Source organism: Chanodichthys erythropterus, chromosome 12 (assembly GCF_024489055.1).
Source record: "Chanodichthys erythropterus isolate Z2021 chromosome 12, ASM2448905v1, whole genome shotgun sequence".
Classification (NCBI taxonomy): domain Eukaryota; kingdom Metazoa; phylum Chordata; class Actinopteri; order Cypriniformes; family Xenocyprididae; genus Chanodichthys; species Chanodichthys erythropterus.
In genome coordinates, this window is record NC_090232.1 from 38,316,017 (window position 1) to 38,330,817 (window position 14,801).

General features: G+C 37.4%; 1 protein-coding gene across 3 annotated transcripts; it reads right to left on the bottom strand.

Annotated features, from left to right (window-relative positions):
* Positions 1 to 584: 584 nt before the first annotated feature.
* Positions 585 to 14,140, bottom strand: rcbtb1 (regulator of chromosome condensation (RCC1) and BTB (POZ) domain containing protein 1). 3 transcript variants are annotated; one of them, XM_067404920.1, is made up of 12 exons: positions 14,003 to 14,140; positions 12,648 to 12,860; positions 12,345 to 12,495; positions 10,693 to 10,859; positions 8,825 to 8,983; positions 8,555 to 8,662; positions 7,825 to 7,967; positions 4,052 to 4,242; positions 3,735 to 3,861; positions 3,494 to 3,645; positions 2,281 to 2,411; positions 585 to 2,067 (listed from the first exon to the last, which is right to left on the bottom strand). In XM_067404920.1, the coding sequence occupies exons 2-12, from the start codon at positions 12,771 to 12,773 to the stop codon at positions 1,927 to 1,929; spliced, it is 1,596 nt and encodes a 531-aa protein (XP_067261021.1). In that variant the 5' UTR covers positions 12,774 to 12,860; positions 14,003 to 14,140; the 3' UTR covers positions 585 to 1,926. The 3 variants fall into 3 exon arrangements, with proteins under 3 accessions (XP_067261021.1, XP_067261022.1, XP_067261024.1); XM_067404921.1 differs by having other exon boundaries at positions 14,052 to 14,133; XM_067404923.1 differs by lacking the exons at positions 12,345 to 12,495; positions 12,648 to 12,860; positions 14,003 to 14,140 and having other exon boundaries at positions 10,698 to 10,826.
* Between the last annotated feature and the right edge of the window lie 661 nt (positions 14,141 to 14,801).

Genomic DNA, 14,801 nt, shown 5'->3' on the forward strand with positions numbered 1-14,801 from the left:
AATATACATAACTATGCTTTCATAACGAACCGTTATGTATTTATTACTTTAGAATGATCCATGTCTATCTACATACACCACGGGTCCCCTTACACATTAAGTCACCACTTTGCTATCGCTATCTGATTGCCCATTTCTAACCCTCCCTTACACCTAATCTAAACCTACCAATAGTAGGGGGTTAATAATTTGGCGGGGGTAGAAATTCAGCACAACACTGGCATGTTTCTGCAGTAGCCCTAAATGGACAAACTGCTCCGCAGAACGCGTTTGCTTGACTAGCTACTCTCTGCTGTCTTGGACGACGACATATTTGTCCTGTTTTGGCCACCATAGCTTCTTTATATTGCAATTCACATCTTCACCGCTAGATGCTGTGAAAATTTACACACTGCACCTTTAACTATTCTGGAAATTAACATTTTGTTTCAGCTAATGAGAAGTGAAATTACAGGATGCCTTTCAGGAACTATAATCAGATTATTAAAATAATAATTATAAAATTAAAATGTATATAAAAAAATGCATAATTCTAATAATCACTCGAACTAAAAAGTAATGAAATTTTATTTGTGTGAGTAAAACATCCTGTTTTCATATTACAAGTTTTACAGTCTTGGATACATCTACAATAATAAAAAATGCTGGTATATCGGCATACATTTACAACATACAATTAAAACACCAAATCAACTTATAAGAAAAGCTTTATTTATCTTTAAAGGTTCAGTTTTTATAACTTACAAGAGAAACCGTGGCACACGTGATGCACACAGATTAATTTACAAAACTATTGCAAAAACTGTACAGTATGTACAAGTGAAAATACAGTTGGTTAATATGTAACAAAAAAAAAATCTTACCACAGGCATTAGTATTCTGTCATATAAGTGTTTCACACCTATTAAAAAAAAAAAAAAAAAAAAAAAAAAAAAAGATACATATCCTCTAGTTGATCCTATATGAGCATCTCCTGTAAAGGAATATACTAGTGCAACTAAGAACAATACTCTTTATATTTGAGCAAATCTTAAACATCAGACTGATTAAGTGCAACAGTCATTGTTGTACATGCTGCTTCTGTAACTCACAGCACCAACACCTTCTAAACTACGCAAGAGCAAACAGTGGTCTGAAGTTTCTGATGGGTTAGACTATAAACTATACCCAGGTTTTAAGACTCAAATCAAGCTAGCAGAAATTCTTTTGGTCAATAACATTTATATAAAAATGAGCGAGTGTGCAATATAAAGGGGCCACATTAATAAGTTCTGCTGACTGTAGGCCAAGTATAATAATGCACATGTACAGATCCCAGCCAATATAATACAATAAAAAGAGCAATCTGTAATGCACTGCATCACAGCAAGAAAACAAAAGCTAATTAGTGACCTCTATTCATTAATACCTGCAAAAAAGTACAAGGTCTGTTTTTCAGTGGTGCATGTTTAAGTAATACAGTTGAATTATGCATCTTTTTGGCCCAAAACTCTCTCTGACTTTATCATGCAAACACTATTCTCATCATTTGCAGCACTAGACTTTGTTACTAGTACCAGGCGACATGTTTTGTTTTTTTTTCAAAACGTTGTGTAAAACCTAAATGAAAATGGTTGTACATGAGAATGAGGCAACACAGATATTGACCCTTCATCATGACATTGACCATTATGAAAAGAGTTTCTCACGTTCAACAGGGGGCGCCGTGTACATGATCATCTGCTTTAACAGCGCCCCCTAGCCGTGAAGAGGACTGACTGCAGTAACAGATGGCTTCCTTGACTAATACAGTGTGTGTGTGTGTGTGTGTGTGTGTGTGTGTGTGTGTGTGTGTGTGTGTGTGTGTGTGTGTGTGTGTGTGTGTGTGTGTGTGTGTCTGTGTCTGTGTCTGTGTGTGTGTGTGTATATATCTGGTGGCCGTCAGACTCAGTTTTTGAAGGCTCCACAGTGGCTGGCTCTGCAGATAAACTCCTTCAGCATGTTGCCGTCGATCTGCCAGAACGCAGCGGTCTGCGTGACCTCAGTCAAGTGGTTCACACAGAATTTAAAACAGAACTCCTCTAGATCCTTCACATGAAAGAAAGCATGTGTAATTATGAGTGACTGAACAAGCGAGCAAGAACAATCAACATTACCATCTACGATTATTTTGATTAACCGGAAAAAAAATAAAATAAAAATAAAACACAAGCAAACAAACAAAAATGCGTGTGAGAAGAGCTAATAGTCTGGTAAACCAGGTGTTTGTTAAGCCAGGCCTCCAGGACGGTTTTGTGTTACCTCAGCATCATATCTGATGGCAGCAGACAGCAGAGAGAAGGCGTTCTCCACCGTGATGCCTCTCTTTATGATATGCTGGCATAACTTCTTCAGCCTGTTTTCACAGTATGAGGTTGCCAGATCCAGTAGCCCTGTGACAGACAGCCGAATCCATTCATATTTTTAATGGATACAACAGATGCTTAGACTTTCCTGAATTCTGCGTTGTTTTATAACATTCATTGTGAATGCAAGGTTGATTTACAATTGTGAAATTAGTTACAAGTTACAGTGCACACAAAATATACAGACGCATACAGTACTAGATTACCAATACATGAAATGGCAGAGCTGTTGTATAGCCATGTGAAATGGCTTCATGAATGAGATAAATATAGGGCGGGACTGAGAACAGATGTCGTTTCGAGGAAGAGGAGAGGTTAACGTTTCTGATTAAAGATTATGAGGATATATGCACAGATCAATAATAATAAACACTGCAACATTCTGTAAAAAAAATACGAATTATCAGTTTTGATTTCATGGTGACTTTAATATATTATTATGTTATATTATTGTTAATAATAACAAATTATTAATATGTATTGTTATTGTTGCTGTAAATAATTATATTATGGTAATTATAATAATGCATAATTTATTATTTCTTTATTTACAATAATATAACAATTATTTACAAAAAACAATATAATAAACGAATTAAATAAAACATTTATTATGATTATCATTATTTACAATATCATAATTTGCAAAAACAATAATTAGTTAATAATAGTACATAATCAGTAGCTATTATTATTAAATGTATTATTGTTATTGTAAATAATTAATTTATTGTAAACAAATACTACTACTACTACTACTACTACTAACTAATTAATTATGTATTATTATTATCATCATTACTACTACTATAAGAATCTATATAATCTTCTAGTAATCTATATTTCCAAAAAACAACAGTGTGAATGGAAAGTGGACTGGAATTTGACAACAACAAAAAATAGATCAAAATGAGATGAGTCCACTGCAAGGCCAGGTAAGAGTATTGTGTTTTTTTTTTTTGTTTTTTTTTTATGCCTGGTTTAGTTTTGGTTTATTTAAAGGGGTGTTAAAACTCCAAAAAAAAGAGGTTGTTGGTTTCTTTTACTCATCTATGAGTTTGCTGGAGTATTTTTCTGTAAACTCTGTCTGAAAATAGAGCAGAACCCACCGATGGCATCCTCAGGAGGAAGATCTACACTGTCAGTGTAGAGGAACTCCAGGAAAGAGCGGTACACTGGGTACGAGAACTGGTCGATCTCAATCACCTCCTTCATATCCTCATTCCAGTGTGACTGAAACATTGATCTGAAGTGCTCACACCTGAAATGAGGGGTCAGAAATGAAACGATTAAAGGGGAGAAAGAGATTGTACCAATTATTAGTCATGAAACTGAAGGGGAGGACCTCACCTGATTTTGAGAACAGCTTTATGGACATGGATGTACTTCCCGTCGATGCTGAATTTGAGGTCAGAGGTCTCTGGATTGTCAAACTCTTTTTTAAGAGACTGGGCCACAGTCAGGAAATCATCATGCTCTAATGGCAAATACAGCAGAGTTATGTAACAGCAGCGACTGTAACGATTGTTTTCTGCAGAATCTATCTGTTAATGCACATTCATAACATCAGTATGAAATGATGTAGGCCTAAATGTAAAGATTCAATCAACAAAGCAGCCTAAGTGAACTAAACATCAGAACACTGATGGATGTCAACACAAACTCACCCATGGTAAGCAGCCGCCACATGACAGAGGGTGTGGCGAAGCAGGCGAAGACGTCGTCCGTGCTGGTGAAGTGCGTGAGGTGTGGCAGCACGATGGGCTGTCCGCGGCACTGCCCCCACATGTACACCTGACCGCTCTGGGTCTTTGCCGCAGAGGTGTGTGTGGAGTGACAGGCGGCGATCTCCACGATCCTGGTGGAGGGAGGAGGTGGAGTCAAAATAACAGGAAGCAATGGAGGATGCCAAGGTGGAGGAGAGCAGGGACACGAGGAAGGATACATGCAGGAGGAGAGGGCACAAAAGGGAAAGAACCAAGGGAAGGGGAGGGAGATATCAGTCAGATTCACAGACAAGTCTTATTCTCCCAACATTAGAGTTTATTGGGTTGTTAGTTCGATTATTATGCATATTCTGCAAACTAATATTAGCAGAGATAACTGCAGTGACCCCACAGGGAGGGTACGAGAGAGCTACTCCCCATACTACACTCAAAACAGGATGACTTACAGGAAACTCCCACCAGACCAACAGGAAATCTCCCTGGGATGCAACAATTCAGACCAACAATGGCACTGACTAAATGCAAACGTCAACATCATGCAGCTTTAGCCATCATGAGCTCTTTACTGTGATGTCAATTAACTACACTCCTTATCGTCAGCATTTTAAAGGTGCCCAAGAATGTTCTTTCAAAAGATGTAATATAAGTCTAAGGTGTCCCCTGAATGTGTCTGTGAAGTTTCAGCTCAAAATACCCCATAGATTTTTTTAAATGAATTTTTTTAAACTGCCTATTTTGGGGCACCATTAACAATGCACTGATTTACACTCGGCACCGCCCCCTTAAATGGCCTGCTCCCTGCCACACCAGCTGTCGACTACATTACAGCGCATTTACAAAGTTCACACAGCTAATATAACCCTCAAATGGATCTTTACAAGATGTTTGTCATGCATGCTTCAAAATAAATACTTTACTCACATAATTCGATGTTAAACGTTTTATTCTGAGTGAATTTGAGGCTGTCCTCCGTGGCTAACGGCTAATGCTACACTCTTGGAGAGATTTATAAAGAATGAAGTTGTGTTTATACATTATACAGACTGCAAGTGTTTAATAATGAAAATAGCGACGGCTCTCTTGTCTCCGTGAATACAGTAATAAACGATGGTAACTTTAACCACATTTAACAGTACATTAGCAACATAACAAAACATTTAGAAAGACAATTTAAAAATATCACTAAAAATATCATGCTATCATGGATCATGTCAGTTATTATCGCTCCATCTGCCATTTTTCGCTGTTGTTCTTGCTTGCTTACCTAGTCTGATGATTCAGCTGTGCACAGATCCAGACGTTAATGCTGGCTGCCCTTGTGTAATGCCTTTTTATAATGTTGGGAACATGGGCTGGCATATGCAAATATTGGGGCGTACACCCCGACTGTTACGTAACAGTCAGTGTTATGTTGTGATTCGCCTGTTCTTCGGAGGTCTTTTAAACAAATGAGATTTATATAAGAAGGAGGAAACAATGGAGTTTGAGACTCACTGTATGTCATTTCCATGTACTGAACTCTTGTTATTCAACTATGCCAAGATAAATTCAATTTTTGAATCTAGGGCACCTTTAAGGCATAGTGGGTATTTATGCTGGTCACCAGCAATGCTGAATTATTGCTGAAAAAGTTTTTTTTTTTTTTTTTTTCCTGGGAAAATGGCAGATAGAATCAAAAGAAATGTCAATTATAAATATACTTCAGTCAATGCTAAAGCACAAAGTATGGATAAGTACAAAAACTGACCCAATATTCTGAGTGACATTACTGTGCTTAAGACAAGAGTATCAAATTGTTAGCTTAGGAACATGCTAATGCCAAACTCTTCTGAAATCAAATGTGTGATGTAGGAGAGGATTTTACACTATATAATATAGGCAGTTCATTGGGTTTTAGAACACCGTTATATTTGTATTTTTATATGCTATTATAGTATTAATCATTTTAATTTGCTTTTATATTTTATTTATTTATTTATTTTCCCATTTATTTTAGATTTAGTTGTAGCAATTTTGTTATGTGCTTTTGTCATTTGTATTAGTTTTTATTTTTTTTATATGTCTGTTTAGCTTTATTATTTTTTTTAAATTTTAGGTTTTTCAATTTTGGTAATTTTAGTACTTTAATTTAAAGTCATTTTATTTCAGTAATTTCTTAATTTTTGTTTAATTTTTTCATCTAAAAACTTTATAAATTTTTAATAGTTTTAGTTTTAGTTAAAGGTGGGGTAAGCCGTATTTCAAAAACATTGTTTGGAAGTTAGTCAAGTTGCCAATCAGCATTAAGCCCCGGGTATATTTCGGCTACACCGTGGCCGCGTGCAGGCCAAATTTCAGGACTGTGCGGACAGTCCACGTACAACAGCGCATGCACAAGCAGTATAGAAGAGTCCACTAGGTGGCAATACGCACAGTATTGAGCACAGTGTTCAGCCGTCAAAAAAAGGTTGTGAAAATACCGGTTTAACAACATGCTTGAAAAAAAGAGAAAAACACAGCGAACTTGACCAGCGTTTGTGCGAAGAGATTATAAAGTAAGTAAAGAGTACAAAGACGTGTTTAGGGTGGCAAATTCATGGAGGGGGATAAGTAAATTATGGGAAAGGATGCACTTCTTTTCTTCTCCGATCATGTCCAGTGAATGTCCCGTTGATGACATGACTGCTGCTCTCCGATGTCTGGTAGAGCATAGAAAAAAAACTGTACTGCGCATGTGACGAACGCGGTCATCCGCGCACATCCGTGGTGTAGTATACTTTGAAAGACGCGCGGACGTGACTGCGCGCGTGACGCGTCCGGGCGCGGAAAGTGAAGTATACCCGGGGCTTTAAGGGGTGTATGACGGTCGAGGAGAGAGAACGAGCAAGACAGAGATTTGAAGAAAGACTGCGGAAAGAGAGATTGGACACAATACAAAGGAGCTCAAAAGAATATCACTGGAATGAAGGTTTATGACTGGGCAAGCGCTTTAGGACCTGCGCTAATATTAGAAAAGCTTTCCAACGCTGGAGAGAGCTAAGCGGGAAGGCCTGAAAACAGACGCAGAGGCTGCTTTGATTCTGCTTCACATGTGAGTATCACTGGGTTTGAGTGTCATCGACTGTCTGGAGCTGCTGTGCTGTTTTTTGCATTTACTCGTGTGTTCATTTTTTTGTGTTTTCTTGTCATTCGTTCATCATCTACGCTTTATTTTTCATGAAGCATTATTTTGTTGCGTGTGTAACAGTGGCAAGTTAGTGAGAGTTGTTTAGGTAAAACACTGCACACTGACGGCCGCTAGAGAAGTGCAGTGTTCAGCGTCATTTTTAGAGGGTGAATTTTGGAGGTGGAGCAATGAAGAGAGGGGTGGGTTTGTTTGGGTTGATTTCAAATATCAACAATGTTCAACAGCGTTTTTGAAATACGGCTAACTCCACCTTTAAAGGGATAGTTCACTCAAATGAAAATTCTGTTATCATTTACTCATTTTTTTCCCCATACTATGGAAGGGCCCATAAAATGTTTGGTGACCCATTTTCTTCAAAATATCTTTTTTTGTGTGTTCAGCAGAAGAAAGAAATTCATTCAGGTTTGGAACAACTTGAGGGTGAGTAAACGATGACAGAACTTTCATCCCTTTAACAATAACAATACTGTTTTGGAAGTCAGTAAGTGAATGAGTAGGTAAGTAATAATAATAATAATAAAAAAGATTTATTCCCAAACCCAATTACCTTTCTTTCTCAGTCATAACTTGTACAGGGCTGAGCTGGTTGCTCTTGTTGCCGGTGCCCAGCTGGCCATAAGTGTTGGCCCCCCATGCAAACAGCAGGCCCTCGTCAGTCAGTGCTAGAGAATGAGCGTAACCTGACGCAATCTGTCAAAGACACACAATCACATATTTTCCATCCACTTACATTTTTTACATTTTTAAAAATCTGTAGTCACATGGGTTGTGCGGAAAAATAAAATGCTTGCTTTGTTGTTTCCAATTCTTAGAATTCTTAGAATCCAATTCTTAAAATGTTTTCTTTTACTCATCAAGGCTACATTCATTTAATCAAAAATACAGTTAAAAAACTGTAATACTGTGAAATAATATTAAAAATTAAAAAATTTTAAAAATGTAATTTATTCTTTTGATGGCAAAGCTGAATTTTCAGCATCATTGCTCCAGTCTTCAGTGTCACATGATCCTTCAGAAATCATTCTAATATGCTGATTTGATGCTTAAGTAACGTTGCTTTTTTAATGAATAGCAAATTTGAAGAACAGTATTTATTTGAAAAAGAACATTATAAATGTCTTCACTTTTAATCAAATTAATGCAGCATTGCTCAATAAAAGACTTAATTTTGTTTAAAAAAATCTTACTAAACCCAAACCTTTGAACAGTAGTGTATATTAGTATGTTACATGTACAGCTAACGTGTTTAAGAACACAGCAGATCTTCTGGTCCGTACCTGCAGCACACAGAGGCCTTGTAGTGCAATCAGACGACACGGAGTCAGCTGGTTCCCATTGTTGCCCAACCCCAGCTGGCCATTACCATTGTAACCCCAGCCATAAACCTAAAACAAAACACACACTTTTTACCACTACCAAGCCAGCGACACAGTACATTGAGCGACACACATGCATACTAAATAGTCAACAGTCAACAAATTGTTTTAAGCATCAGGTTGGGTCCTTACAAAAACAGAAAGGTATGAATGGTTAATTTCATCCCTTACCTCACCATTATCTGCCACAGCCATGGACGAAGTCTGTCCACAGGCTATACTGACCATCACTTTGTTATGCAGGCAGTTGGACACCTTACGGGGCGTTGGCTGGTTGGCAGTGGACCCTGAACCCACCTGACCACAGTTGTTGTAGCCCCATGCAAACACCTAGGACGACTTATAATTAGCCAACCATGGTTCATTTAGTTAGCAGGGACATTAAGATACAAACATTCATTTATATATATATATATATATATATATATATATATATATATATATATAAAAAAGCCTGGCTTCTATGAACATGGCTACCAATGATTTTGAGTAAGCTATACAAAATACTCTTTCACTATACATCTAGAAGTTTAAATGAAGCTGAATATGAATTATTACAACAGACAAACACACAGTGTTACACCCAAGCTGATCTAGGTAGTTCCACTGAGAACAAAAGCCCTCACAGCTTAGCGAAAAAGGTCACATGCTCCTCATAACAGCAAGCACAATGAGGCTAAGCGGCTAACTATGCTTGCTAAACAGATGGGGAGAGAGAAGAGGGTTTTTTCAAACCTAAATCCACCTAATGCCCTTTAATATGTAACCTACATATTTAACCCACTGCTGGAGTGTTTCCAAAGAGACTGATAAAAGGGAAATTGTTATATGAAAACTAAACAGGAAGGATTTTGCCTGGATTATGGGATTAGCATGTGACAGAGAGCAAAGTTAAGATGTTACTATATTCTGAAACTGTTTGACTAGTCAATGCTAATAGATTAGCAGCAAGTCACTAGTTTAACCCTAATTAATCGACATGGCTGGGCATTTCATCATCTGTATAGTTTATAATGTTTGTAAACATTACATTTTATTTACTGGTATTTTACAATATTCTGAATGACCCAGTGAAACTTACAGTCAGGTGCAACTTACTTTCCAGAAAGTATGGTAGATAAACTTGTCAACTTCATTAATCAACCATCATACACTCATCTTGTGTTATGGATGGGTCACGATGGCTGACTAACTGATATTAGGTTAAATCTGCAATATCTTATGTATGGAAGCCCATTTCCAACACACATAAAAATGGATGATTTACCGAAGCATCATTTGAGTACTCATTATGACATAATTTTAAATTATGAAATACCATTTCATAATTATGAGATAAAAAGTTGCAATTAAGATTATCTTATGAGATCAATCATAATCATGGCATGTTGAAATTACAATGTAAAGCGAACAGTGAAATTAATAAAATGAAATGAGTTTGTTTCACTAATAATAATGAAAGTTCATTGTACTTAGAAAAAAATTGTGTGAACTCAAAATGTGATTGCAGTAAGCAGAACGGAAGATTTCTAATTCCCAGCATGTTTTGCATCAGATTGTACAAGGTAAATACATGTTGAAATTAAGTGTTATTTTGTGTGTTTTAGCACAAGATTAACATAGGGAGACATAAATTAGTGTTTACATTTTGTTTGATCATATACATGCATGTATATTATGACAGTCTCTTTGATAGTTATAATAGCATGTGTTATTGCAATGACTGGTCTCATTATTTCATACTTTTGACATTTTATCTAATAATTTTGACTTTTCATCTCAGCATAATTTCTTATCTCTTAATTTATCGCACATCTTATATGAGATCTTATTATTTAATATTGTCTAATTATGAATTACAAGAAATCATGCTTTGGTAAATCATCTTTCATGTCATAATTGTCACTTAGTATCACAATTTCGACTTTTGATGTCATTATGATTCACCAAAGCACTTTTTTCCTTATGTGGCCGAAATGGGCTGCCATACTCATGCAGTTCACAAGCCAGTTCCCAAAAAAACAGTTCCCAAGCCTCACCTCACCCTCATGCGTCAGAGCCAAAGAGTGGTGAGAACCACAAGCCACCTCAGTCACCCTCTTGTTCTGCAGGTTAGCAGACACTAGAACGGGAGACACACCTTGATTGGTCGTCCCATTGCCCAGCTGACTGTATCCATTATGCCCCCATGCATACAACTCCCCCTCTGTAAGGAGAAGAAAGGACTTTGAATAAGACAACAGTACAAAATACATACCCATTACAGTGGTTAAATATTTAGATAGAACTATAATGCAACCAGGGGCGGCTTCTTCATAAGGGCAATAGGGAGTTTTTTCGAACTGAAGGCACTGCAATGCAATCTCTATAGGTTCCAGTGCTTCATCATCATACGTGACCTTAACTTGTGCAGCGATTGGTGGAAACGAGCGCTGCTGGGCGCATGCACGCCAAACAGACGGAGTGAAATTATTCTGACTAAAATATACATTTAGCTAAAATATTTGTTGTTGAGTATTTGTTTTTGTTTGGGAACATAAATGTTCCACAAGTAGAATTTCAAACCTACAACTAAATGTATTTTTATGATAGCAGCAACTATATAGTTACTGAGTATAGTTTTTATTTTTCATTTTTAGTTTAGTGAATGCAACTTCTGCTTTAAAAAGCATTATTTTGTTTTTAGATTGTAGTGTCACAATGTTAGAATAGAATGTGTAATTTGACCCCTTTTTTTGCACATAATGTAACGTAGACTACAAGGTTACATTCATGTTTGTTTTCATGCCTTCAATATGAACACTGTTTGTAGGAAAATATTGGGCAGGATGTGAAATACTATATAGATTTTTTTATAGTTCAAATAGAAAAATTTACAAATTACCGAGATTATACGTCGCTATTCAGCCCAAAAATAGAGATATGATTTTTTTGCCATATCGCCCAGCCCTATGGCATGCTTTAAATACTGAATTTTCCATGTTTTAGACAAGCAGTAATGATATATTACATCACATTATTTAACAATTAGCCTATTCTGCATCTCTAATTCTTTGTGCCCCCCCCAAAAATGTTTAGCACCAGCCGCCACTGAATGCAACCATGTTACTTGACAACTTTATTTGGAGTAGAGTTGTCAAAAGTGCATACTTCAGTACCAAGTCGGTACTGAAATGTTAAAAATGTGATGATACCAGCATTTCCCCCAGCATTTTGAACACTGTTGAGCCGAATTTTAAACACCTCTGATTGGCCACTGCGTTCACACGCTCATCAGACATGTCTGTGATTGGCTACAGTGATCATTGTACATCTTTGACGCTCTTCACTGAGCACTTATACAGATACACACGGGAGCATTTGAAAGCAGGCGGATATTAGGGATCCGCTGATAGACACCTTCTTTCAAACACTCCTGTGTGTCTGTGCAAGCGCTTGGCGAAAAGTGTTAAAGATGTCTATTTACAATATACATGTTTTTGAAGAGTTGATCATTGTAGCCAATCACAGACATATCTGTTGAGTGCATGAACACAATAGCCAATCAGAGGTGTTTAACATTCCGCTCAACAGTACCGACTTGGTACCAAAGTAGGTACTTTTGACAACCCTAATTTGGAGACAGGCAAGTGGTTTCACATTACGCCTTCACTATAACCAGATTTAGACACTGATTTAAACCTGTACTCACCTTCTGTGGCCAGCAGAACATGAGGACCACTGCCATAGCTTAAACTGACCAGCTTCTTCCCACTCAGACAGTCTAGCTTTTTAGGAACAATGGTGCTCTGACTGTCTCCAGTACCCAGACAGTTACTGCAGTTCACACCTAACACATACACCTGTGCCAGGACATTCAGATTAATTCTCATATAAAAAGGTACAGAAGCCATTTGTGAACCTTTATTCCATTTCTACAAACTACTAAAACAGGTCATGTAAGCTTACACCATCAAGAGCCACACAGATACTATCAGTTTCTTCATCAGCTTACTTCATCATTGTGGGTGATGTAGATGGCCTCATTAGCAGATGCTCCAAAGATGCATGCCTGTCGTATGGAGGTGAGCTCCTGTGCACTCAAGAGGGTGAAGAGAGGCCACTTACTCACATCCACCATGGCAACACTCCTTTTTAAGTGCAGGGGAGAGGCTTTGGAGATGAGAAGACACCTGAAGATACCCCGCTGCTGTGCGTGCCTTTGAAACTGAACACATATGTTAAGTGTCAGGGATTTATAACTGCAATGGCACTATTGGATCAAAACAAAACTTGAACTGAATTGAGCTGAATGATGACACTACTGTCCTCTGCAGAGCTACTTTATATTTGAATTGACGGATTCATAATTGCTGAATTTTGCAACGTCAGCACTGTTACTGAATCAGCACTGCACTGGCTCAAGCTGAATAATGACACTATTGTCTTCTGTAAAGCTGCTTATAGCTGAATTAAGCTCATTTCATTATTAACTTAACAGTTATTGAACTTAACTGAATCAAAAATGACACTAACTGCTTTGAAACAATCTGTATATAAGGCGCTATATAATAAAAGTGTGTTGACTTGATATTATAAAGGGAAGTGTTTATTAAAAATCACAATTAAAATCAACTTTTAGTTTTTTAGTTGCACTTAATTAGTTCTGTGGCATAACATGGATGTTTAACAGTAATAATATTACATGTAATATCTTAATGATTACTACAGGTATACAGTTTAAAGTAGTTTCAGATGAGGTAGCGCATGTTAAACTCCAGGATTCTGTTTTGTTAAATATTCTGCAATTAAATATTTTCTCCAGACACTTTTTGCAGGTCATCAACCTGAGGTTAATTGCTTCAACAAGGATGACAGATGACCACTGCAGTAGTCCAGGTCTTATACCACCACTATAACACCACACACACAATTTAAGGAAGTACTTTTAAGAAAAGGCTTTTGTGTGTGAAACAGTACAGAAATGATGGGTGATGCAGCCTGTTTTTTGCCTGTTGCTTTGTCACTGAAACACTTTAGTACAGTCATTTAACGAAACAGCTGTAAAACTCACTAACGTTAGCTAGCTTTCACTGTATGTCACTTTAACTGCTGATGAACCCGTTTTGCAAAATGCATTACAAGAAAACAATCAGCGGACAGCAATCTCTGCCTGTGTGTAATGTTCATGTGAAAGAAATCGCTAAATCAGCAGGGTTGGTTCAAACGTATCTTCTTGCAGGCTCGCGTTACTGTATGTACGAGCAAAGCTCAGTTAGCCTGGCAGCTACAGCATCGTTCCTTCAGGGCATGAGTGGATTCAGGCTACAGAAAATCGCTTTTTTATCAAGTCAACGCAGCAAAACCTACCTAATTACGACTTTGAGACCATGTAATTAGCGAGTTATCCTGTCGGTACCTCTAGAAGTGCTCTCAGGCGGCGGCGCCAGCAGAATGCCCACAGAAGCGCGTTCTCGTCAGCGAGGAAACAAATGAACTTGTTTCCTGATCACTGTTGCTACGGTCGCGTGAACAACGGCTCAACTGTCCAATCACAGGCTTCTTGAAAGTCAATCCTACTTCACGGATTGGCTACTGAGAGTAGGCGGGAGATAAAGTGGGCTGACTTGATGGAGTAAGGATTAAAAAATGAACGCGAGGAAACTGGGGCGTAAAGTGACTGTAAAATAAGACACATACACGTTAATAGTAATAATAATAATAATAATAACAAGTAAGACGAGGGAGGAGCAGGGGGCGGGACTTGGGTTGTAAAGATTTAACAGAGATGTTACGAGAGTTAGAAATTAAATAAACTACGTTTTTCAGGTACTATAGGTTTATTTAACATGTACGTTAGTCTATACATTTATTTAACATTATTGACACATACATGTATTTTGATCTAATATAATGACACATGAGCCGGTTTTCACCGTGCGTTTACGTTCACTTAAAGGGGCTCTATGTAAGCTCTTTTTATTTTAATAAAGCATAAAAATAGCCCAATATGTTTGCAGATATTTAGGAAACATGCTAAGTTCACCTACATGTTCCTCAGAAAAACAATGCTACAGCCAGATATTCTACTTTGAAAATGTGCGTTCCTTGTCGGAATGTCTTTGTTTCGGTCATATACTGTAAAAAAAGATGGCCGGCGCGACGCCGC